Here is a 24,404-nt window from a genome sequence, read left to right on the forward strand (position 1 = left end):
ATCATACTCACAATTCTCACTGATACATTCATCTCAGTCCTCATCAGCAATGGGATCATCTTCCTCATCGCGCTCTCTTTTTATTGTGGTCTAATTTTTTAACAGCACAAAAATCTGGCATTGTAACACGGGTGTGTTTACTTTTTATATCCACAGCACTTATATAAAAAAGTGCACACTGTCACTTGTCTTTCTTTCTTGTGATTTATATATTCTTGTAAAATACCCAGAGTTCCTACTTCAAATTCCCTACAGTATAAATGTACCTTCTTTCTTTTAAAATACCTGAAGCTACTCAGTACTTAAACGTGACTTCTGACCGTCGGGTGGTCAACAGCGTCGCAGATCCTGAGCAGCAATGTGACGCTTCTGTTCATGTGTCATGTGCTCTAATCGTTTTTTAGTTCAGCCCTGCTCTGCAAAGAGGCTTTTTCATCAATGCTGCGCCCGAAGCGAGCATGCTGTTAGGTTTCTTCTAGCCGACTTTTATTGTCAGCTTTCGCTGAAAAGTGTTGAATAGAAACACAAATGAATGTATGTTTTACAGTTTTTACTTTTGACTTCTTTTTGCGGGGAAAGTCTCTGAGCCGAGCGACAGACAACTTCAGCAGCACCACATTTTTGTTCTCTGAGCGCTTCATCCATCCATTCATCCACTGCGGCGAGGATGGGGGACGCGGCGGCGGAGTGCACCATCAAGGTGGTGTGCCGTTTCAGGCCGCTGAACAGCGCTGAGGTGGCCCGCGGAGACCAGTACATACCCAAGTTTAAGGGGGACGACTGTGTGCTGATGGTGAGTGTGCGAAACAGTAAGCAGACCTTTTCACATTTTATTAACTGAAATTGTTGTTTTTTTACATCGTTCTATATTTTGGGTTGGAAATGCTGATTTTGGAGGCACTAACAGTGGCTAATTAAGGCTAATGCAAGCCACTTAAATCAACTTGAACAGGTCATCTTCACCATGCCTGCACTGAGTTGCTGCAGTGTGACTGGCTGATGTGACTGCTTCGGAGCAGTTGAACATGAACATTCACTTTCTTTAATGTCTAAGTGCTTTTTAACATTCGTACCCCACCAACCTTCCAATTAGTAAATGACCTGCTCAACCTGCCAAACCACAGCCATCCCCCAAAATGTTCCTCACTGTAGTAAAATAGTTTAGAAACATATCCCACTTGTTTAGTAACTTGCGAACACACTTGAGCTGTGTCACATCAAGTATCTTATGTTTTTAATCTGATGCTCTTAAAGTGCCTCAGCTGAGGACACCCTGAAGGCAGAGGAGGAAGTAACAAAGCATATATTAAATATAAATAATTTGCTAAATATAACAAACATGTTCAACAAAGAAAATTTCAAAGAAAGAAAAATTAAAATCTCAAACCAGAAAACCCAGGGGGGGACACTGATCTAGAAGCAGATGACTCAAAGATGGCATGAGGAGAAAACAGTAATACAGGCTTATGTAAATGCATGGGTGGGAAATAAATAAAGACAGGAAATCAAAGCAAAGCAATACCCCCCAAAGAGCTGACCTTCAAAGTAAAACAAGACTAAAAGAGAGACCCTAAGAACAGTGGATAAAATATTACAAACACAAACTAAAAGTAGAAAACAGTGGGAAAAAAGATTGTGCAGTGAGCATGAAAAAGTAGGGCTGCTGTTGTGCAGCAAACTCTAAATTCTTGATGGTATACTTTACTATTTCTCACTGCTTCCACCTCTTGTTTAAAGGGCAAACCATACTACTTTGACCGTGTGTTCCAGTCCAAGACAACTCAGGAGGAGTTTTATAATGCTGTGGCTCAGAAGATAGTCAAAGGTAAGCTGTGCATTGGAATCTGTTCATGAAATACAAAGCCAAACCCCAATCCTAAATGTGTTACTTCTTTGTACAGATGTTTTGGAGGGATACAACGGGACCATCTTTGCTTATGGGCAGACATCTTCAGGCAAAACACACACAATGGAGGTACTATGAAGTATCAGCTGTTGCTTTTTTTTGCTACTGGTCAAACATATTAAAAATAGCCAGGAAAAGCCTGAGATTCTGTGCTGTCTTACTTTTATCATCATGTCCTGAAGGGGAAGCTTCATGACCCTGAAATGATGGGAATCATTCCTCGAATTGTGCAAGACATCTTTAACTACATTTATTCCATGGATGAGAACCTGGAGTTCCACATCAAAGTATGTAGCTGAGCAACGAGGCAGGCGCACATGAAAAGATCTGATAAAGTCTCACTGTGCGCTTTTGTTTTGCAGGTTTCATATTTTGAAATCTATTTGGACAAAATTAGGGACTTGTTGGATGGTATGTACGGGGCTCATCATCAGTCAGACCCTGTTACAGAGACCATGATTCATTCTTTGCTTTCATTTTCCTCCACAGTGTCAAAGACCAACCTTCCTGTACATGAGGACAAGAACAGGGTCCCATATGTCAAGGTAAGACAGACTGAGTGCTTCATTTTCAAGGCACAACATTGTTTCTGATTAAACTCAAAGTCTGCAGTCATACAGTCACAAACTTCTCCCTGCTGGTTCTAATGCATTAGTTATGAACAACAGAGCAAAACAATGATGCTAATGTGATAGCTTACCTACAGGGTTTTATGTATAAAGGGTAAGAAGGCTTTACAGATCATTGTATTTCATTTGGCATTCAGCTATAAGTCGCATAGACCATGACTGCATGAAGAAATCCAAGGAGATACAAAAGCTACTGAGACCATGAAGCACTAGCTCTCCTTTCATAAATATCCAGTGGAGACTGTTAGCGTGTCACGGTCCCTTCAGCTAATAAATGTGTCTCTATAAACCAGTCCTGCTGTGGGGCTACTGAGAATAATATTTCCTTGTGATGTTCATGTGTCCCCAGGGCTGTACCGAGCGTTTTGTCTGCACTCCTGACGAGGTCATGGAAGCCATAGACGAAGGCAAAAATAACCGAAGCGTGGCTGTCACAAGTGAGTTCGTACATTGCGGCCTCTCATGGGTTCATCCTCACTGAGTCTCCTGACTGTTGCCACACTCCCAAAAACTGAGCCAAGAAGACATCTGTGAAAAACACATTAAAGTCAGGTTCTTTCTAACCATGGGTACACGATTTAAACTGAAGCTGAGCTGACTTAATTATGCACTTATTTTCTGAATTAAATGGATCCCATTATGGCATCAGTTAAGTTTGTTGGAAAATTATAATTTCTGTAAACAGACATCTGCATATGAACATACTGTCAGGATCCTGGGTCATTTGACCCAGCGTTCTTAGTTTTCCTGTGTTTCTGTATTATGTCAAGTTCATTTGTGATTTATTCTATGGTTCCTAGGTTTTGATCCCCTGCCCCTCATGTTTCTCTGTGCCCTCTGTTCTGTTTAGTCTTCTCTGCCCATGTGTTCCCCCTGTGTTGTTGCCTTCTGTGTCTCCCTCTGTGTGACTGTCTTATATAGTGATGTGAGTTATTGTGTTTTGCTCCCACTCCTTGTGTTCCGTGTTTTCCTCTTCCCTTCGTGTATTTCTTCATGTGCTCTCCCCATGTTCTCTCTCCCCTCCTGTCTGTGTCTCTGTTCTTCCTGTGTTACGTTTAAGGTCCGCATCTTGGGTTAGTATTTTCAGCTCTGTGCCCTCCCTGTCTTGTTATGCATAATTGTCCTCAGCTGTGCTCCCCGTGTGTTCCCACCTCACTCATTACCTTCTGTGTATTTATGTCGGAATCTCCCTCTGTTCCATGTCGCTGTGATTTTGCATTCACCCCTCGTGTCTGAGAGCCTGCATTTTGGGTCCAACTCCTGCCCGCCACACAGCGATTCTTGACACATACAGAATCTGTAAGCATGGGACAACATTTTTGGTCCTGGAAGCTGGAAGCTGACTGTTTGTATCTAGTCAGACTTTGGTTGCATGCAGGTCCATGCATAGAGCCACTGTGATGGTAACAGACTGGTTCTTACATAATGCATTTCTACAACAGTTCACACCAGCACTTGTTTCTGCTTTCTATGTAACATTCATACTCCAATGGAAGCACCAGTGAGCAACTTCAGTATCTTGCTCAATGATACTTTGACATGCAGACTGGAGCAACCACCAGTCTTCTGATTAGTCAATGACCTGCTCTGCCTCCTGATCTGCAGCCACCACAACAAACGTTTTTGCTCTACCTGAGATCAGCAGGATAACACAGTCGGAAGGTCCTGTGTGATCTCCTAATTTAACGCTGTGACATGAAGATTAAAGGAGATGCTGATCTGCTGGGAAGGCAGCTGTGCTCACCACTATACCACCATTCCAGATGTCAAGGATTGGTTTTGGACTTTGGAGTTTGCATATCCTCCCTGTGCCTGCAGGTTTAAAAATACCAGTCCATTTCCATTTATCTTTCCACTCAGCAGGACATATTCTATGTTCAATAATTCCATTAAAAAGGCAAGAACAGCATATGGACAGTCAAGAGGTGTTAGAAGATGTGAGGCCTTTTAGATACCAGTCAGCTACAGCTACCTGTGTTAGTCGCAGCTGGAGTTTTTATGTATTCTAGTCTGGTTAAGTCTCATTCTTTTACCTTGGTAATCCCTCAGAAAAAACACTTCAATGGGCCATTATTTTTATAGCGTGCAAACCTAGAATAATATAATCAGTAATAACTGTTTTTTTGTTTGTGTGCCCACATGTACATTCAGACATGAATGAGCACAGCTCCAGGAGTCACAGCATCTTCCTCATCAACATCAAGCAGGAAAACAGTAAGACTGAACAGAAATTAACCGGCAAGCTGTACCTCGTCGATCTGGCTGGGAGTGAAAAAGTATGATCCTCAGTACTCCTCCTCCTCCTCCTCTCTGACCTCTCTCATCTTCATAACCTCTGCAAATGTGTTTTTTCCCAATTTCAAGAGCCCGCCTCTGACTTGAACCAGCTAAAGAGTAGCTTTTAAGTAGTTGTTTATTAATAGAGTAGAAACCAGGCCTGATTTAAAACTCAGGGTGGAAACAGCTCTTTTACTCTCATTTACCTTTTCCCTAGTGGCAAAGTGTGTCTGTATTAAATGGATCGGTATGATAAAAGTTTAATGATGCTATCGTGCTGCCACTTCAGTTCAGGGGGGAAACTAGAGCAATCTTCCATCAGTAAAGTGTAAAATGTTAACAGACCAGTCATAGCGCTAAACCCCGGGAAAGCCATTGACATGCTTTGTCAACTTTCTTTTACTAAGCTGATCTTGTTAAAAGAAAAAGGTTCTGAGCATCTGTTATGTGACACAGTTTTCAGCTTCACTATGACAATTGTGCTGTTTTTGTGTTTCAAAGGTGGGTAAAACTGGAGCAGAGGGTACAGTGCTGGATGAAGCCAAGATGATTAACAAGTCCCTGTCTGCACTGGGAATTGTCATCTCAGCTCTGGCAGAAGGCTCGGTGAGACAGTTTGCGACTCTGCTTGGTGAAGCGTTAGAATTACTGCCACTCCAAAATGTGATTCAAAGTTTATAAATGAAATTCGTAAAAAGGAGAGGCTGAAGTGAGTTTATTATCACAAATGTGCTGATTCGTTCATTAGATATTTTGATCCCATAAGTTATATTTGCATGAGCATGGTGACAGAGCTGTGAAGTGGGGTGGGATTACATTAGCTCTTAACGGCTTCTTGTTTGCGGTGGTCATGGACAGGCTGACAGAAGAGGCCAGGCAGGTGTCTCTGTGAACCATTATGTTTACACAGGACATTTGGATCTGTGGTGACAAAAGAGAGCAGGTGGATGAGAGCCTGGAGAGGTGGAGGTATGCTCTGGAGAGAAGAGGAATGAAATCCAGTAAATCCCAAAATGTTGATTCTGTTCATCTGGACGTAGCGTTGTTCATCCAGTGGTGCTAGTTTCAGTCATTGTGCAATGTGCTCTTTATAAGGTTGGGGAAACCTGCAGTCAGCTGAGACTGAGGAAGTCACTTGGATGAGCGATGAAATGTTTCTCCCACTGGAAACGCTCCGTCCAGATGAACAGAATCAACCTTCTGGGATTTACTTACCTAAATGATTGAGCATGCATAAAGAAATCCAGTAAAAGCATGACAGAATGCATGTGTGTGAATAAGAAGGTGGAGCAGAGGTAGTTTAAATACCTTAAACCATCCAAAGCAACAGACAGTGCACAAGAGAGGTGAAGAAGAGAGTGTAAGCAGGGTGGAGTGGGTGGAGATGAGCGTTGGGATGATTTGACAGAAGGACGGCAGCAAGAGTGAAAGGGAAAAATTACAAGATGAAAGTTAGACCTGCCATTATGTATGGTTTAAAGACGGTGGCTAACAAAAAAAAAAACAGGAGAGGTAGAGCTGAAGATGCTAAGACTTCCACTGGCAGTGACCAGACTGGACCAGATTAGAAATGAGTTCATCGGAGACAGTAAAAATGAGCGGTTTGGAGACAGTTATAGAGGCAAGGGTGAGGTGGTTTTGATATGTTCAGAGAAGGGAGAGTGGATATGAAGGATGTTGAATATTGAGCTGCAAGGCAGGAGGAAAAAATGAGGACAACAAAGAAGATTCATGGATGTAGTGTTGTATGACATGCAGAGAGTTGGTGTGACAGAAGAGGATGACAGGGACAGGGTGAGATGAAGGCAGATCGCTGAATTCGAAGAATTTGTTGTACTGTTTCTGCTGATGTCTGCGCCTTAAACACTTAACACACTGGATAAATGTGCATATCACCATGTAATGTGTGCAAGATAGATGTTGATCTACTGATCACATCATATCTCCATTTTCTTGGTTATTACTATGACTATTTCCAGTTCTGGGGGGACTATCAGACCAGATTGGACCTCAAAAAATTATGCTAAAGATGAGCACAGCATGCTAAAATGTGAAGGCAAAGGTGTATATTTATGAAAAGTTGTGAAATCATCAGAGTGCAAACCACCTGTGTAGCTGTTTAGGTTAAAGGACTTGCAATACTGTGGAACAATCTTGTGTGCAAAAATAGGAACATCAGCCTGCAGCTGGAGACATTTTTTAAATATTTACTGTTTCTTTTTATTGTAGGACGGCATTATAGAACCTGAATACATTTTACATACCATAGATTTATCATAAGACCTGATCTAAGCCACCCTGAATATCCCAGGAGTTGCACCTATTTCAAAGCTCTAGGAACCCTGAGATGAACCATCGGCCTACTGCTCAGGAGCCTCCATAGAGGGTTTTTATATTGCTAAAATGTTACAAATTGAGTATATTATATTTTGTAAGTGCATGATAGTGGACTGCAGTCCTTAATTTAAATTGCTCAGTTACATTTCATCACAACAGGCTTCACTGTTGTAAATGCTGTTTGTGACATGCAGAATTATCATATAATGCGACATATGGTCCCTCTCAATCCGCCTAGTCCTACATACCATACAGAGACAGTAAGATGACCAGAATCCTGCAGGATTCCCTGGGAGGGAACTGTCGGACAACTATGGTCATTTGCTGCTCACCTTCGGCTTACAATGATGCAGAGACCAGGTCTACATTGCTTTTTGGACAGAGGTACGTAGACACAAACCTGTCATCACATCTGTACAAATGATGTTACTGAACTGAAAGGTGTTCCACAAATAGCTACGTTTTAATATTAAAAGATTAGAGGCAAAGAAGACTGTGGTCTAGAGTCATAAATATGAATGATCCATAGGTTTGGTGTCTGACTCCATAAAGACAGGGCACCGACTTAAGCTCAGAAACACCGACCTCTGAGCTGGCTCTGCGGTGAAACCAGGCTCAACTGTGTGCTGTTAGTATTCAAAACAGACCGCTACCACTTTCTCACCTCTGTGTCTCACCAGAGCAAAGACCATCAAGAACCAAGTGACTATGAATGTGGAACTGACAGCAGAGCAGTGGAAGAGCAAATGGGAGAAAGAGAAGGAGAAGAACAAGACACTGAGAAACACAGTCACCTGGCTTGAGAATGAGCTGAACCGCTGGAGGAGCGGTGAGGGCCACAGGCTGTATTATGTGTGGGTTATGTGTGGGTCATTAAAGCAGAGGCAGAGGAGTTTGCAGACATATGATCATTGTTTTTATGTGTTTAATGTTAGTATGGATATGTTCATAACAAGGTTAAATCTTGTGTCCTTGTGTTTAGCAATTAGAGTTGAGCTGCACATGGATCCTAACAGGAGGCTTTTAAAGAAAGAGCTCCTTGTTTCTATATTTAACCCTCTGATGCATAGTGGTCACTGGAGTGGACAGCTACTAAAACGTACATATCTCTTTAATGCATTGGTTTCTATGGTGGAACTGCATATTAGCCTCTAGAGTGCTCTCTGCTGCCATGCTCCATTGAGGTCAATTCAGTGTTCAGTTAGTGCAACTGCAAGTAAATTTCCTCTGAATCAAAGATGGCAGACAAACTGTCACCCCTGCCGACCACTGCTGGGATATCCTGTCAATCCTTCTATGCTAAAAGAGCCCAACAGGTAAAAAAAATATGATGATATGCAGTAACATCTAGGGAAGGATATTATCTGTTTGGAATAAGAAATTGTTATGTCTAATATGTAGAAAACTACAATTAACCATGTGTCCACTGTAGTGGACATCATGCATTACCCACTATATTTTTTTAACATAAGTCATAAATTGTCTCACTGTTTTTTGGGACTGTTTTGGTTATAATTAAGCATATAATTGTTACATTTATAAGCTACTCATTTAAAATATATATTTCTGTGCAGATCAGCTGTAGTTTGAGTTACTATAATAATTATTTTATCATATTTTGTAGACTTCAAATGCAGCAAAGAATAAGGCAGCGTACAGAATAGTCCAGGAAATTCCATCCAGCTCCAGTGATGATGATTTCATTGATGAGTGCAGTGATGAGGAGTTCAGTGATAAGTCCAGTGATGATGAGAGTGGCTGCCAGAGCAGAACAGAGACATAGGAACTACGGATGATGAAGACACAGACAGTCAGGATGCAGAAAGTGAGAACAATGAGTGGCAGGATGAAGAGGAAGGTCAGTATGATCAGGGAGCTGTGGGAGATGGGTACATGGCACCTGACCATACTCAAGCCCGCAAAAATATTTGGAAAGTCCAAGACAATGACTTGGTTGGAGACTTGCCTCCTTTTCTAGGAGAGTGGAAATTGAATGTGGAGGGGAAGGATCCCATAGATTTCTTCAGACATCTGTTTCCAGCAGATCTAATTGATAATATAACATACAACTGGTGGTGGTCAGAGGGCCCGGTGGCGCCAGTGTCCGGCAGCCTCGCCTCTGTCAGTGCGCCCCAGGGTGGCTGTGGCTACATTGTAGCTTGCCATCACCAGTGTGTGAATGTGTGTGTGAATGGGTGGATGACAGGTTGTGTAAAGCGCTTTGGGGTCCTTAGGGACTAGAAAAGCGCTATACAAATACCGGCCATTTACCATTTACAACACCAACTTGTATGGGAAAGAACTGTCAGTAACAAGAGAAGAGATTCTCCCTCCAGCAATGCAAAAGAGGAAGACCCAGTGGGACCCCACAACCCGTGAAGTGGAGAGCAGTCACCAAAGTAGCCTGTGAGGTCAGGTTTGCCACAGGATATCACTGGCCCCAACTGACCGAGGTGAAAAATGCAAACAGGTGCCATGATGTTGTGTGCACACGGAAGACCAAATACATCTGCATGCAATGCTGTGTGCCATTGTGCCCTGGATGCGTTGCAAACTTTCGCACAGCCTAGGTGTGATGAACATAGAACTGTTTGGAGATGCAGAGACTAAGATGTCAGTTTGTGTTTTCTTCCAGCATGCTACTAAGGGCTTGGTAATACTGTCCTGCATCGTTATAGAACTGTGTAGACTCAAAAATGTTTCTCTTGTTGGAGATAGTTTGCCATATTCAGGTGTAGGATTCATAGCTAGGACTGTTGATTGGTTTTGTTATTTACGTCTAAACATTGGGGCCTTATGAGTTGAAAGTTCCAAAAAAATTGCTGAGATGTTTTTCAAAGGATACAAGCAAACAAGTGTTTGTATATTTACAATAGAACACAAGGTAATTAATTTTTACAGTAAATTCACAGTATTTCATGCTAAGTGCTCAGGCGCATGTAGTCCACTGGAGTGGACAAGTTTATAACTTTATAAAAAAAACATATTTTTGAAAAAAAAAGAGTTAAACATTTTTTTTCATGTCCTGAGAAGAATAAAAGCACTTAAGAAAAAAAATCTTGACCAAGGCTTTCATAATTCATGCATCAGAGGGTTAATAACGACAAACAGTCCCCCGGAAAAATATGCAAGACCATGCCTGTCCTGCACTAATGCTACACATGAAGGCTCGTTAATTTTGACTAGTTTTCCTTTCTTTTTTTTGTATTAAGAACCTGTTAAAAAAAGGATTCCTGTGTGTGCAGTCATAATATTTTCTCTGATGGGGAGCTATTTAGGGTGGAAACAGACCTTCTTATATCATCTTTCTGCTGCTCCCTGCAGGAGAGAGTGTGCCAGCGGATGAGCAGTTTGACAAAGAAAAGGCCAAAGAAGAAGTCCAGGCCCTGGAGAGCACCCACCACAATGACAAGACGCCACCCAAACCTGCCCTGAGCTCCCTGCCAGGAGTCAAACTCACAGATGCAGAGAAAGAGAAGTACGAGGCGGAAATGGCCAAGCTCTACAAAGAGCTGGACGACAAGGTAACGAAACAACGTATGTATGTGTGTGTGTGTGTGTGTGTGTGTGTGTGTGTGTGTGTGTGTGTGTGTGTGTGTGTGTGTGTGTACGTGTATATATACATGTATGTATGTATGTATGTATGTATGTATGTATGTGTATGTGTATATATGTATGTGTATGTATGTATGTGTATATATGTATGTATGTATGTATGTATGTATGTATGTATATGTATGTGTATATATGTATGTATATATATATGAATGTGTATATATATATGTATATATTAGAACATGCAGATAAAGTGCAATGCAGTAGCAACTGACAGATTTTTTAACATATTTAAATAGACATTACCTCAGGCAAGACATGCTATTAATCTCCAGCAGGATGACAGTAAAAACTAGAACACTGAATCTATTTCGGTAGTACTTTGACTTTGTGAGAGCAGTATGAAAACTATGAAAGGTTTCACAATTCCTGTCACATGAAATTTCACAATATCTTCACTTCATCTTTCTCTTTTGTTTTAATAATGTAAATTCATTCTTGATATTGGAATAAAGAGAATATATTTATGTGAAAACCAACATTCGTCTTCTAATTAATTGTGGTGAACTTATTTCTTTTGACCAGCAGGTGGTGCAACTGGTTGCTGTTCAGTATTGCTCTTTGGCAGGAGAATTATGTGAATGAAACATTACTGGATTTCTCTTTTCCTCTGCCTTTCCTGTAGGACGATGAGATCAACCAGCAGTCTCAGTTGGTGGAGACGCTGAAGCAGCAGATGTTGGATCAGGAGGAGGTGACACTGCATCCGCCTTGCCTTCCTTTCTTTCCTTCCTTCCTTCCCCTGTGCCTTCCCGCTGTTCCAAATCCCCCTAGGCACTCCTGTTAGCATAAACCTGGTGTGACAGCTGATTGCAGACCATTAGTAGCCCTGCAGGAGAGGTCAAACTGTAACTCACCCTTAGCAAGCACAGGAGCCTCACCAGATTGAGCACATTTTTCTTCACTGTTCACAAATCTGTTTTGTAGTCCCTGCTGTTGATACATTTTTTAACATACTTTCAAACCTGACCATAGGAGAGCATCACTGAGCATCATTTACCTCTCCTAGCTATTAGCATCCTCTCGCCGTGACCACCACACGTTGCAGACGGAGCTGAACCGGCTGCTGGCGGAGAATGAAGCCTCCAAGGAGGAAGTGAAGGAAGTGCTGCAGGCCCTGGAGGAGCTGGCTGTCAACTACGACCAGAAGAGTCAGGAAGTTGAAAACAAAACCAAAGAGTTTGAGGCTCTCAGTGAGGAGCTGAACGAGAAATCGGTGAGCAGCTTGAAGCTTTGGGGGAATTTGCTGGAAGTAAAAACACTAATCCTAATCCTAGATGCTTTGTGATGTGTGTTATCGTCCACCACTAGAGCTCCTTGGCCTCCATTGACTCAGAGCTTCAGAAATTGAAGGAGATGACCAACCACCAGAAAAAGAGGGTCACTGAGATGATGTCATCATTACTCAAAGACCTGGCTGAAATAGGCATCGCTGTGGGAAGCAATGACATCAAGGTTCCCAGTTTGGCTCTGATACACTGTTTCATATTCAGAAAAGTGACATTTGGGTTAAAACTATGAAATAACAGTGCTTTAGACCACAAGCTAACAACTTGTGGTCTAAGAACTATCAACATCATCAGGTATTCAGGTGATCCTTGCTGAAAATGAGGATGGTTTTGCATAGGCTGGTTGCAAGCACTTAATTCCACTGTGGATGTATCTCTCATTCAATTTATTTAGTGGATTCAGTCAGAAAATGTAGAACATGAACCTTGATAAAGTTCCTGCCAAAGTAGAACTTCAAATCAACCTTTATTATCACAAAAAAAGAAAAGCACCCAATCTTGAAAAATAAGAAACAGAAACTAAACTATGAGTGTTGAATTTCTGCAGATAATGACTTTCAATAGTCCTTAAAAAATTGGTAAAACAGATTTGGTTGAACCAACAGTGTGAAATTGATTGATTCAAATGTAAAACTGGTAAAAGCACAAATATGCTCACAGAAAACGCTTCAGCAGACTAATGTTCTGCATATTTTATGATCAGACGACAGTCAATCAGTTTGTTGTCTAGTTTTAATAGGAATTGTGAGCATCTTGGTTTGTTTCCACTGGTTTCCAGTGTATCTCCAACTGCATGCTCTTCAAGAAATTTTGATAAACTCCTAATCTATTTTAAACTCCATGGATGGTCTGAGTGGGACTGAGTCTGAGGAATGTCTTTGACCTACGTAATGTTCTCTCACGTCCTCAGCAACAGGAGAGCAGTGGTCTCATTGACGAAGAGTTCACTGTGGCCCGTCTCTACATCAGCAAGATGAAGTCAGAGGTGAAGACCATGGTGAAGCGCAGCAAGCTGCTGGAGAGCACACAGACCGAGACCACCCAGAAGCTGGACGAGACTGAGAGCGAGCTGACTGCCTGTCAGCTCCGCATCTCCCAGGTAACAGCTGCTTAACAACTGCTGCCATCTCAGATGCTGTCGCCATAGTGACATATAGTTAAGATGTCAGATTATGTGGTTCTATATCAATAACAATGGGGCCTAACAATTGGGTCTGGCCTAAAAGAACTGTCATTTAATTTGTATGAGTCCTTTTCATGTCTTTCGTTGGCCGGTCGTTGTTTAGCAAGAAGCCAAAATCAAGTCCCTGACGGAGTCCCTCCAGAATGTGGAGCAGAAGAAAAGACAGCTGGAAGAGAATGTGGACTCTCTCAGTGAGGAAATAGTCAGGACCAGGGCCCAGGGTGAGCAACACACTCTCTGCTCTCCATTCTGTTTTTGCACAAGGAGCCCTGTTTGGCTAAAGGTTTGTTGTGGAGAAGGCAGTGAAACTGCTGTAAGAGGTCCTTAAACTAACTAATAGTTGTCTGTATAGCAGGGGTGGGCAATCTCAGTCCACGAGGGCCGGTGTCCCTGCAGGTTTTAGATGTGTCCTCGAACCAACACAGCTGATTTAAATGGCTAAATTAGCTCCTCGACATGTCCTGAAGTTCTCCAGAGGCCTGGTAACGAACTAATCATGTGATTCAGGTGTGTTGACCCAAGGTGAGATCTAAAACCTGCAGGGACACCGACCCTCGTGGACTGAGATTGTCCACCCCTGCTGTATAGTGACTCAAATGTTTTAGGACATAAAAGCTAAAGCAAGTGGGTACAGTGGTGCAATGGTGACCTTAAAACAAAGTCTCACACACTGATTTTAAAAAATAAAGTCTTGGAAACAACCCTGAATAAAAGGATTTAATCTTCTCTGGTGTTTTAGGGCTATTGACCAGTCAGATAGGGTAAAATCCACATTTCTTTAAAAATGTATTTATTATATGTACCGGCCACTTCATTAGGTGCACCTTGACCCCTTTTGTCTTCACAGCTGTCTTAATTCTTTGTGACAACTCACATGTGAAAAATATTTGGATACATTTTTTGTTGTGCATCGCGGTGCAGCAGGCAGGTCCCAAATACAGGACACAGAGAACAGAACTCAACCTTACCGGTAGTTTTACTGGTGGCTTCATAGGAACCAAGGTGCAGAATAATAATAGAACTTATTAACTAGGAAAATCTCTTTGGAAACATGGAACTCACAGGGACCCACGGCAAGAGGGACAATGTGACAAAGAGCAAGGGGGAAACTCAGACAATTGATACACAGCAGGTAATGAAGGGAGAGGAAACAGATGGGAAACAAAGTGGGAACAAATCAGGAATAACAAGACAAGGGAAGTTAAACTTGACACAAGACTATCACAATAAAACAGGAACAAGCATACACACTGAGACCCAGACTATGACATGCCAAACTAACACAGGGATAGAAGATTAAACACAGAGACAGAACACAGAAAGACTAGACAGACACGGGAACGTCACTGGGGGAACAAAGGGATCACAAAAGATATAGATTTAATAAGCAAGAAGGTGAACTAGAATCCTACAAACTGAGAATATAATAAAGGGCAAACTTAAAGGTATCCTTAAAACCATAAAGAAACTTAAAATCCTGGGTCCAAGATCCAGGGACCATGACATTTTTATTGTTTTAAACCTGAATTTGTAAAACTAAACTTGAATAAGTCATAAGTATTGATTATTAGCATTGAACGTTCAAAGAAGTATCTGTGTTTATGGATTTCCCTGAAAGTCATGTCAAGTAATACCTGTTTCTCCTTTAAATCTTGTTTCCAGTAAACTATGAAAAGGGTTTACATGACGTGGCAAGCTTAAGAAAAATACTGTTTGTACTTGTTTGTGCCATAAGAAACTAAAGAAGATCCATTGTTATATCCCAGTTGTTCCCAATAACATGGATCATTTCTTCTCCTTCCAGAGAAGGTTAATGCCATGGAGAAAGAGAACGAGATCCAGTCTGCAAATGAAGTCAAGGTACTGTAACACGTACAAAGTGTGATTGCCCACCTCATCTCATGCAGTGACTAGCTGTTTTTTTCCGTGTCTTCAGGAAGCTGTGGAGAAGCAGATCCAGACTCACAGAGAGGCCCATCAAAGGCAGATCAGCAGCCTGAGAGATGAGCTTGACGCCAAGGAGAAGCTTATCACTGAGCTGCAGGAGTAAGACACCACATCACCTAACGCTTGTCTCTTTGAGCGAAACTTACATGACTCGGCTGATTTTATCCCTGACCTCTGTGCAGTCTGAACCAGCAGATCATGCTGGAGCAGGAGAGGCTCAGAGTGGAGCATGAGAAGCTCAAGGCTGCTGACCAGGAAAAGAGCCGCCAGCTGGAAGAGCTCACGTAACATCTCTCGCGTTTATTTAACAGGAAAATGCACACTTGTTTAGCAGAACTGTTTTCCAGTCTTATTAATGCTTGTTTCATGTGCTGCAGGGTGCAGCAGGACAGGAGGGAGCAGGCCAGACAGGACCTGAAGGGACTGGAGGAAACTGTGGTCAGTTATTGCCACAAGTTTTGAAATCTGTATTTGCTTAGAAAATGAGTTCACCCACTACACAACAAACCTCTTATGTAAGTAGCTGTTAGCAGTAGTATGTTGCTGGGCGATTGTGGCTCAAGAGTTTGGAGTTCACCTTGTAATCGGAAGGTTGCCGGTTTGAGCCCCGGCTCGGACAGTCGTTGTGTCCTTGGGCAAGACACTTCACCCGTTGCCTACTGGTGGTGGTCAGAGGGCCCGGTGGCGCCAGCGTCCGGCAGCCTCCCCTCTGTCAGTGCGCCCCAGGGTGGCTGTGGCTACAATGGACCTGCCATCACCAGTGTGTGTATGGGTGGATGACTGAATGTGTAAAGCGCTTTGGGGTCCTTAGGGACTAGTAAAGCGCTATACAAATACAGGCCATTTACCAGGCCATTTGCTATGGAGATTTCGATCTCCACCAATACAACAGAGGTAAGAGGAAAAACAGTAACATTTTTAACATTCAGCTAGCATTAGCAAATATGGTCACTTCTGGTGTGACTGTGAGTATGAATGGGTGTCTATGGGTGGGTGGATGAATGGATAGATGGATGGATTTGATGGATTATGGAAAGCCTTTCTAGTGAAATTGGTGTAATTAGTTTCCTTTAATCAGCTTTAATCATGTGACCTCTTGCCACATTCATGTATTTTTGCACAAAGAGTAGTGGTGCTCAAAGATGTAATTTTTGGGAGCAATAATTAGGTATGAACTGACATGATGTGACATCTCAGTACAGCCTCACTATTATTTTTATGGCTCACTAGCCCAGATATAACCCAGATTTGTTGCCAGCAGCAAATGATACATTGTGACATGAGTTTGGAGGGCGATTTCTTGTCACCGTTATTCTTTGCAAACCTGTCTTTCTTGTCTTGTGTTAGGCACGGGAGCTGCAGACACTTCACAACCTGAGAAGGCTCTTTGTCCAAGACTTATCCACAAGATTAAAAAAGGTACAAGTCCTCAAAGTGTTTCTGTGATGGAACACATTTCAGCTCTCGGAGCAGATATGTATGGAACGCCAGGACTGCCATAATGAATTAATTAAATACACCATTAAATAATTAATTAAATGTGGCAATAATTAATTAAAATTGGAATTAATTAATTAAATAAATAGTTATGACACATGTAATTAATTAATTATTGACACATTTAATTAATTATTTATGTATTTCACATTTTAATTAATTATTGACACATTTAATTAATTAATTATTGACACATTTAATTAATTATTTATGTATTTCACATTTTAATTAATTATTGACACATTTCATTAATTATTGACACATTTAATTAATTATTTAATGATATATTTATTTATTTCATTTTGGCAGTCCTGACGCCTGGCTCTCATCATGAAATAATTTTATCTGTCAGCCTCACCCATCAAACTCAGGGGGCGGGGTTAACGCTGATCGAGTCAAAACCATTGCTTTGGCCTGGTGGCCATTGTTTCTAGCACACAACAACCGGCATGTGGAAGCTAACAGAACTGAGCTTTGAAAAACCCTGTTTGTGTGTTACCAAATACCGTTTTAATATTTTTTTAGCCGAGAATGTAGTGGTTTAATCTTCATGTGTCTGGTCGGTTTGTCAAGATACAGCCTCTTTGCAAAAGTGTTTCGATGATTTCGGAGATGTCTGCCCAGTCTCACGGCAAAGCGTGGGATAGACCCGCTCGCCTCGCAAGCAATCCCACCGACAAAGCGCAGGCCCCGGTACACAGCTGTAGTAACCCCCGCTGACTTCTTTTACTGAGGTTATATTTATCGATGTTTTATTTCCTGATGTTCTTATGTGTCCTACGTGTTTCAGTCGCCAATTCTGAATTATAACTAACATTAAAAACATGTTTAAGGAGGAGAGAGAGCAAATAAATCTGTTTAACATCTGATCTTTGGGTTTTTGTTCAGTAATCAGCGTGACCTGTGTATAAACACATAAAAGAGATAACGTTGGTGTTTCCGTCATGTAGTAACTGCTGGCTTTAACTGTACAAAGGTTGTTCGACACTATGAAACACATACAGACTTCATGATGTTCGGCTAATATTTTTATTGTGAATATTAATCATGCTGACCTCGCTCTGTACACCACGCAGCGAGGTCAGCATATCCATGATATCCTCAGCTCCATGAGTTAACACAAAGTTTCCCAGCTGACTATCTAACTGCCAACTATTCCAGAGACGTGAAAATATACAGCATAAAGAAAAGTGTAAGAGACTCAGCAGCAGATTAGAATAACAGTTATACATTTAATAAATCACCAAATGAATCCAAGAAACGAGCAAACCTGTTCCGACAATTTGAATTTGTATTCCCTCAGCTGCAGACTCGCTGCTGTTTAAATGTTTGAAAAGGAAGATTAGATATAAAAAACGTCAAACATAGACTCAGTCTGCCTTCACATTTGATATGAGGCCAGCACGTATAGTGGCCTCAGCAGGCTATTACTGAAATACACATGCTATATCATAAACTATGATATAAACAGGGAGGTCCTATTAACATGTTTAGTTTTAAAGGACACCTTCCTGCCTTTAGTCTCATTCATGAGCAGTATTAGTTTTCTTCTAACATCCAGAAGTCTGCACGATGTGTTTCATAGTTTGTAACAAGCCTTTGACAGGTAAACATAACATGACCGAAAAAGCAAAAAAAAAAGCAAAAAAAAGAGAGAGAGAGAGAGAGGGAGAGAGAGAGAGAGTGTTGACATAAGAAGAGAAAATTCTCTCAATTATGGAGACAGACAAATGGTTCATTTATGTTTGATGTGTGTTTATTCCTCCCTAAATATCGTCGGTGAAGTTCGCCATGCATGTCAGATTTTCCTGCGCATTTTTTATACCTCTGCCAACAGAGAGAGAAAAAAAATCACATTCTAACAGACAGCTGGTGCTTAGAATACAGTTGAATAACTATTAAAAAACAGATGATATTTAGATGATAGTTCAGTCTAACACATGTGCCAGTGAACCATTAAACGTCTGTGAAACTATGCAGTTATGAAACGTAACTTTAACCTCAGCCAAACCGATTTGCTCAGTTGTAAATAAAACAGCGAAGTAAACGTGACCCGACAGACAGAACCTGAGTGAATGAAGTCCAGCGTTTAACCACTGAGAGCTAAAACTCAGCTGAGGTTTGAAAGCTGTGTGCCGGTGATTGGACATCAGCCGCTGATAAAGCTGTTCGCCTATAAAGTGCTCTGTAAGGAAACGAGCTCCAGCAGCTCTGCGCTCGGGGAAAACACTATATTTACTTATCTTGTGCAGAAAAATGCGCTGACATTGCGTTATATCGAGCACCGGCTGCCCAGTTAAACTGTGACTATCACCAGGTAACTAGGCGTGTTTCTTGAATTAGCAGCAGGTGTTAAACAGCTGACAGATGAGGAGGAGGATGCATGCAGGTAAACTGAGGGTCTGTTGAGCTGATCGCTGGTTTCGTGAGAAAAATGTCAGCTCGTTCTTTATGTTACAGAAGCACAGAGACACAAGACCAGGCGGAAAGAGACGATCGTTCGGTGAAAATGAGAATCTGCGAATGCAACATGTGGAACACGGAGAGTGGAATATGTAAACAAACCGGTTAACGTAACCCCCTCGGTGCGCTCTGCATGCTAACTGTTAGCAGAGCTAGTGAAATCTCTGAAAACATCTGAGCACTTTTGCAAACATGTTCTATGTTGACAACCTGACCAGACATACGTCGCGGCATTCGCGGCTAAAACACTGTTAAAAGTGTAGCTGGTGACAGAAAAACGGGGTATTTTAAAACTACACCACCACCATTGCTGCTTGTGATTTGATCTGCATTCTGGGATAACTGGCTGCCCCAAGTCTACACAAGCAATCGATTTTCTAGGATCGACCTGTTTTGACTTACTTTGCACGGCAACCAATCAAATGTTAGAGAAGCTGCATGGGCAGCGTTAACCCCGCCCCCTGAGTTTGATGGGTGAGGCTGACAGATAAAATTATTTCATGACGAGAGCCAGGCGTCAGGACTGCCAAAATGAAATAAATAAATATATCATTAAATAATTAATTAAATGTGTCAATAATTAATTAATTACATGTGTCATAACTATTTATTTAATTAATTAATTCCAATTTTAATTAATTATTGACACATTTAATTAATTATTTAATGGTGTATTTAATTAATTCATTATGGCAGTCCTGGCGTTCCATAGATATGTAACCTCCCATTCCCTGAATGTTGCCATGGTGGATCATCACAGTAATTGCCATCTTGTGATCTGATTTGTCATCTGTTAAGACTCCTGTCTTACACAATATCACATGAGCTCTTCTTGCCTCGACCACGACGTTTACCTGGAGTGAGTCAAACAGCTCCATATTTCGCTCATGCACCGGCAACACTCCCATTAAATCTGCATCCTTAATGAAATTTTAATGAATCCAGGGAACACAACAGAAAGTGTCTGCAATAAGTAGGCCATCTGATTCTTCAAAGGTAGCAGCTGTAATTTAGGGACCTGGGCCCTCAGTGCTGCTCATCTCCTGCCTTCCAGCGGAAGCTTGATGAGACAAAGGCAGAGCAGGCTTTCCTGGAGCACACAGAGAATATATTATGCTGCTGTACTCATCCAAAAACTGCTACTTATCACCACATTTAGGCACAGATGGGATTATCTGGATCAGGGCTCTTTGGTTACAGAATTATTTTTCACTTTGACACGGATTTGAAAAACTGAAAGCAACAAAATAAATTACATAGATAACAAAGTTGTTTGCTGTGCTTGGACAGAATGCTCAGATGGACTCAGAGGACACAGAGAGCAGCGCTGCCCAGAAGCAAAAGATCAGCTTCCTGGAGAACAACCTGGAGCAGCTAACCAGAGTTCACAAGCAGGTAGAAATAGATGCAAGCAAAGTGAGACGAGTGTCTCCCACTCAAACTGGCATCTCAAGGTTAAAAGCTCTATTTTTTCTCTTCTGTTTTAAATTCCACAGCTGGTACGGGACAACAATGACCTACGCAGCGAAATCCCAAAGATGGAGAAGCGCCTGCGGGCCACCGCTGAACGGGTCAAAGCCCTGGAGACCGCCCTAAAGGAAGCCAAAGAGAATGCAGCCCATGACCGTAAACGCTACCAACAGGAGGTGGAGCGCATTAAGGATGCCGCCAAGCCTAAAAACATGGGCAGGAGAGGGTCAGCACAGATAGGTAGGTGGCACCACTGTTTTAAAAAGCGACGTCTTTTACCAGACTAAAAGGTAGCAGTTAGCTAAGCTTGATGTAATCTTGCTGTTTGTTTTGAGATCAGGTATGACACATTATAAAAATAATTCTCAAAAGCTATATAGATGTTGATAATCCTGGTACCCTGGGCAGATTATATAATAAATTTCATCCAGATTGACTAACAAATCTAGGCGGAGTTTGGGACCAGGGAACATATATATAACACTATGATTATTATAGTAGGTTTTGTACGTTTTGTAGTTTTTTTGTTGTTTTGGACAGGATCAGGCTAATCATTGATCAGTGTTTTTTATTTTTATGCTAACCTAGGCTAACAGCCAGCTAGCTTTAGCACTAAAGTGATAAAGCTAGGCTAACAGCCGCCTAGCTTTATCACTAAAATGATGCATATACGTCAGTATTTTATTAATGTTCTCATCTGATTCTCAAACAGAAAGAAATTAGTGTTTGGGTTTTTTAAAAATATCAGTGGGCCATTAACCTTCCCTCTGTAAATGATTGTTATTGTTTCGCTGTGTCCAATCCAGCCAAGCCTATCAGACCTGGTCAGCTGCCAGGGGCTCCCATAAACTTCAGTATCAACAGGTCCAACCTCATCCAGAACAACCACCCTACCGGCATTAAGGGAGGAGGAGGCAATAACAGGCAAGAAAAACATGCACCCTGTTTCCCTGCAGTCCCAGGTTTATGAATTAGCGTTCATGTTTGCTTAATCCTAATACTTTGAGTAACCTCTGTCTGAAGATGGCCTCCCAGTTTATAATTAGCTAAGACAGATGGGCCAAGTAAAGGCTTTTTGAATAATGGCTCAATTACAGCTGCCTTAAAAGCCTCTGATACGTATCCTGTTGATAGAGATAAATTAATCATATTGAAAATTGATTAATTCAGTCTTGTAGAAAGGGGGACACAAAAACGTGACAAGCCAGTGATGACCAACTTATCAACTCTAAGATGATTCATGTTTCTTTTCTCATTCATTCTTTTGCATCTATCCACAAGTTTATGGACTTCATTATTAATTGTTGTCAAAATTTCTCCCCCTCACAGTCCCTGATGGTACTAATACTCACTCAGATACAAAACCAAAGAAGCAGACTGACGTGGACATCCATCAGCTGAATCGTTGCACTATTCTTCCAATGTCTAAATGTGTATTTATTTACTGTACATAAGCGCAGCATAAGCTGCAAAGCTGCTCTTTTAAGCTCTGTAAGCACTCATAACGTGTAATAGTGTCCTGCAAAATCCACTTTTATTATGACAGGCTGGTGTGTTTCCTTTTCCCAGGCACAGATAATATTTTACATTGTGCCAACATGCATGTACATACAGTATCAGACCTTGATGGCCACCTCAGCATGAGAGCAGAGATGAAAACAAGGCTGAACGAAGGCCTTGATTCTTTCGTCTGTTTGTTGACTTATTGATTGGTTAAAATGTGACATGCGCAATTCACAGATGTCACAAAAACTTTTGAAGGCAAAAAACCCCCCACTTTAGTTGTACTCATAGGAAAAAGGAAGTTTTGACAGGACTCTGTGCAGTCCACTCTTACTGTTCCCATAGGATTTACGAGGGCACATAGTAGCCAGGTGCTGCTAATCAAATGCACTTGATTAACAGATCATCAGCGAGTGTGAGCGCCTCTATGAAACAGATGTTTTGCCAGTTTGCTAGTCTGGAACATTCGGATGTGTTTTAATAATGTTCCACAGTTTTCCCAGGGGAAAATCACCAGAAATTCACCCCAAGGTCAGATTGTGGAGTTTTTGGAAAATCTGAAAAACAAAAAAAACCCCGCCAAGAGCTACGTCTCTTAGCATGCTAAATGCTAACGTTCATGACAGGATGATTAGGAAATGACTGCACAAGTATGACTTGTTTGGAAAGGTTGCCAGGAGAAAGTCTCATCTATTGGAAAGGAAGATGGCAGCATGATTTAGGTTTGCAAAGTTGTATCTGAAGGAACTGCATGACTTCTCTGGGTAGATGAGGCCAAGTGTGAGACCATCTGTCCAACAGCTTAAGCTTGGCTGAAATTGGGTCATGCAACAGGACAATGGCTGAAAAAAAGAAAAGGTGTTGTTTTGGCTCAGTGACAGTCCAGACCTCAACCTGATTGAAATGTCCTTATGCATAAATTCAGTTCAAAACTCAACAAACTGAAGCAATGTAAAGTTGTGTTGGCCAAAATTCTCACATGATGTAAAGTTATACAGAAAACAATTACTGCAAGTTAATGCTGCTTAAGGAGGTTATACGAGCTACTGAATTGTGGGGTGTACTGAGTTTTTCACTGGACTGCACAGACTACTGTGAAAACTTTCTTTTTCACGACTGTGTCTTAGTTTATGTCACTGAAGTTGCACTGCTGCATTGCAGCACCTTTTGCTGGAGACAGCAGAGGGCAGAAATGGCATAAGCATAAAGCATGACCGTGTCTAGCATTATAGAACAGAGAATGATCTGCCTATGTGTAATTGTTATTATTGTAAAGATACCTCAATAAAATCAATCTGGAACTGCTGTCATATTTTGGTGTGATAGCTTAACAAGCTAATAACGATGATGCTGAAGCAGCAGTTTTTTGTCCCTTAAACATTTAACATTTTATTAAATTAATCTGTTACTACAGTGCTGGGTTCAGCTTCCACTGCAGTTTTCAAATGTATATATTAATAATTATTAATAAACTTTAATTTGAAAGCTTGCTTGGTGACTTTATTTCCTGTACCATCGGGATAACTCAATGGAGGGGGGGTTAGTTCAAGTTCAAGGTTCTTTATTTGTCACATGCATAGTTATACAAGTATAACACACAGTTGAGGAGATGAATAAACTACACAGGAGTATATGGGGGAGGGGGGGGCACCTATTAAAGTGAGCGGTAGCAAAGGAAAAAGCTTATACTGAGTTGTATGTGAGACTGGACGCTGAGGAAGGAGAAAGGGACTTGTGGTGATTGGCTGCAGACAGAGATTGAGTATGTGCAGCATGATTAAGAATAGAGATGGAAATGTGCTAACATATGACGAGTGTTGAAAAGGTGAAAGGAGGACTTTGATGAGCTGATTAATGTAGAAAATATGAGAGGGTATGAAAATAAACAACCAAACAGGAGGAAAAGAAGACCACAGAAAAGATTGATGGATGTCATGGGCCAAACACAGGTTTGACAGAGAAGGATGCTCGGGATAGGGTGACATGAAGGCAAATGATCCACTGTGGCAATCCTTAAAAAGAGCAGCCAGAAGACGAGTAGGAAAATAAATACAAGAAAAACAAATTCCCTACCTAACACATTAGGTGGGGAATCCTGCCTCAGAAAATTCTGAGCATCAGACACTTGGTTTCCTGTATTTTGGGAAGTTTTTTTTTTACTTTCAGTTTAGCGCGGGAGACACAACTCAGGCACCATTGAACAGTTTAACATCTGAGTGAGATCTAAACTTTGACAAGACTGAGACAACATCAACGGGAGCTGAAAAAGGTCCTGGCTGTTCTTTTGC

At 41.4% G+C, this 24,404-nt stretch overlaps 1 protein-coding gene across 1 annotated transcript; it reads left to right on the top strand.

The window, feature by feature from the left end:
- Positions 1 to 441: 441 nt before the first annotated feature.
- Positions 442 to 23,541, top strand: LOC146661610 (kinesin-1 heavy chain-like). Its single transcript, XM_085418092.1, has 26 exons — positions 442 to 793; positions 1,738 to 1,825; positions 1,902 to 1,975; positions 2,089 to 2,193; positions 2,269 to 2,317; positions 2,396 to 2,451; positions 2,885 to 2,972; positions 4,687 to 4,811; positions 5,314 to 5,418; positions 7,388 to 7,533; positions 7,830 to 7,978; positions 10,474 to 10,673; positions 11,390 to 11,458; positions 11,774 to 11,980; positions 12,076 to 12,219; positions 12,964 to 13,152; positions 13,340 to 13,457; positions 15,041 to 15,096; positions 15,173 to 15,282; positions 15,366 to 15,467; positions 15,561 to 15,621; positions 16,531 to 16,602; positions 20,434 to 20,538; positions 20,640 to 20,853; positions 21,420 to 21,537; positions 21,943 to 23,541. The coding sequence occupies exons 1-26, from the start codon at positions 668 to 670 to the stop codon at positions 21,947 to 21,949; spliced, it is 2,883 nt and encodes a 960-aa protein (XP_085274218.1). The 5' UTR covers positions 442 to 667; the 3' UTR covers positions 21,950 to 23,541.
- The last annotated feature ends 863 nt before the right edge of the window (positions 23,542 to 24,404 follow it).

The sequence above is a fragment of the Rhamphochromis longiceps genome, linkage group LG9 (genome assembly GCF_057381845.1).
Source record: "Rhamphochromis longiceps isolate RC_006_pf linkage group LG9, R_longiceps_female_GT1.1, whole genome shotgun sequence".
Classification (NCBI taxonomy): domain Eukaryota; kingdom Metazoa; phylum Chordata; class Actinopteri; order Cichliformes; family Cichlidae; genus Rhamphochromis; species Rhamphochromis longiceps.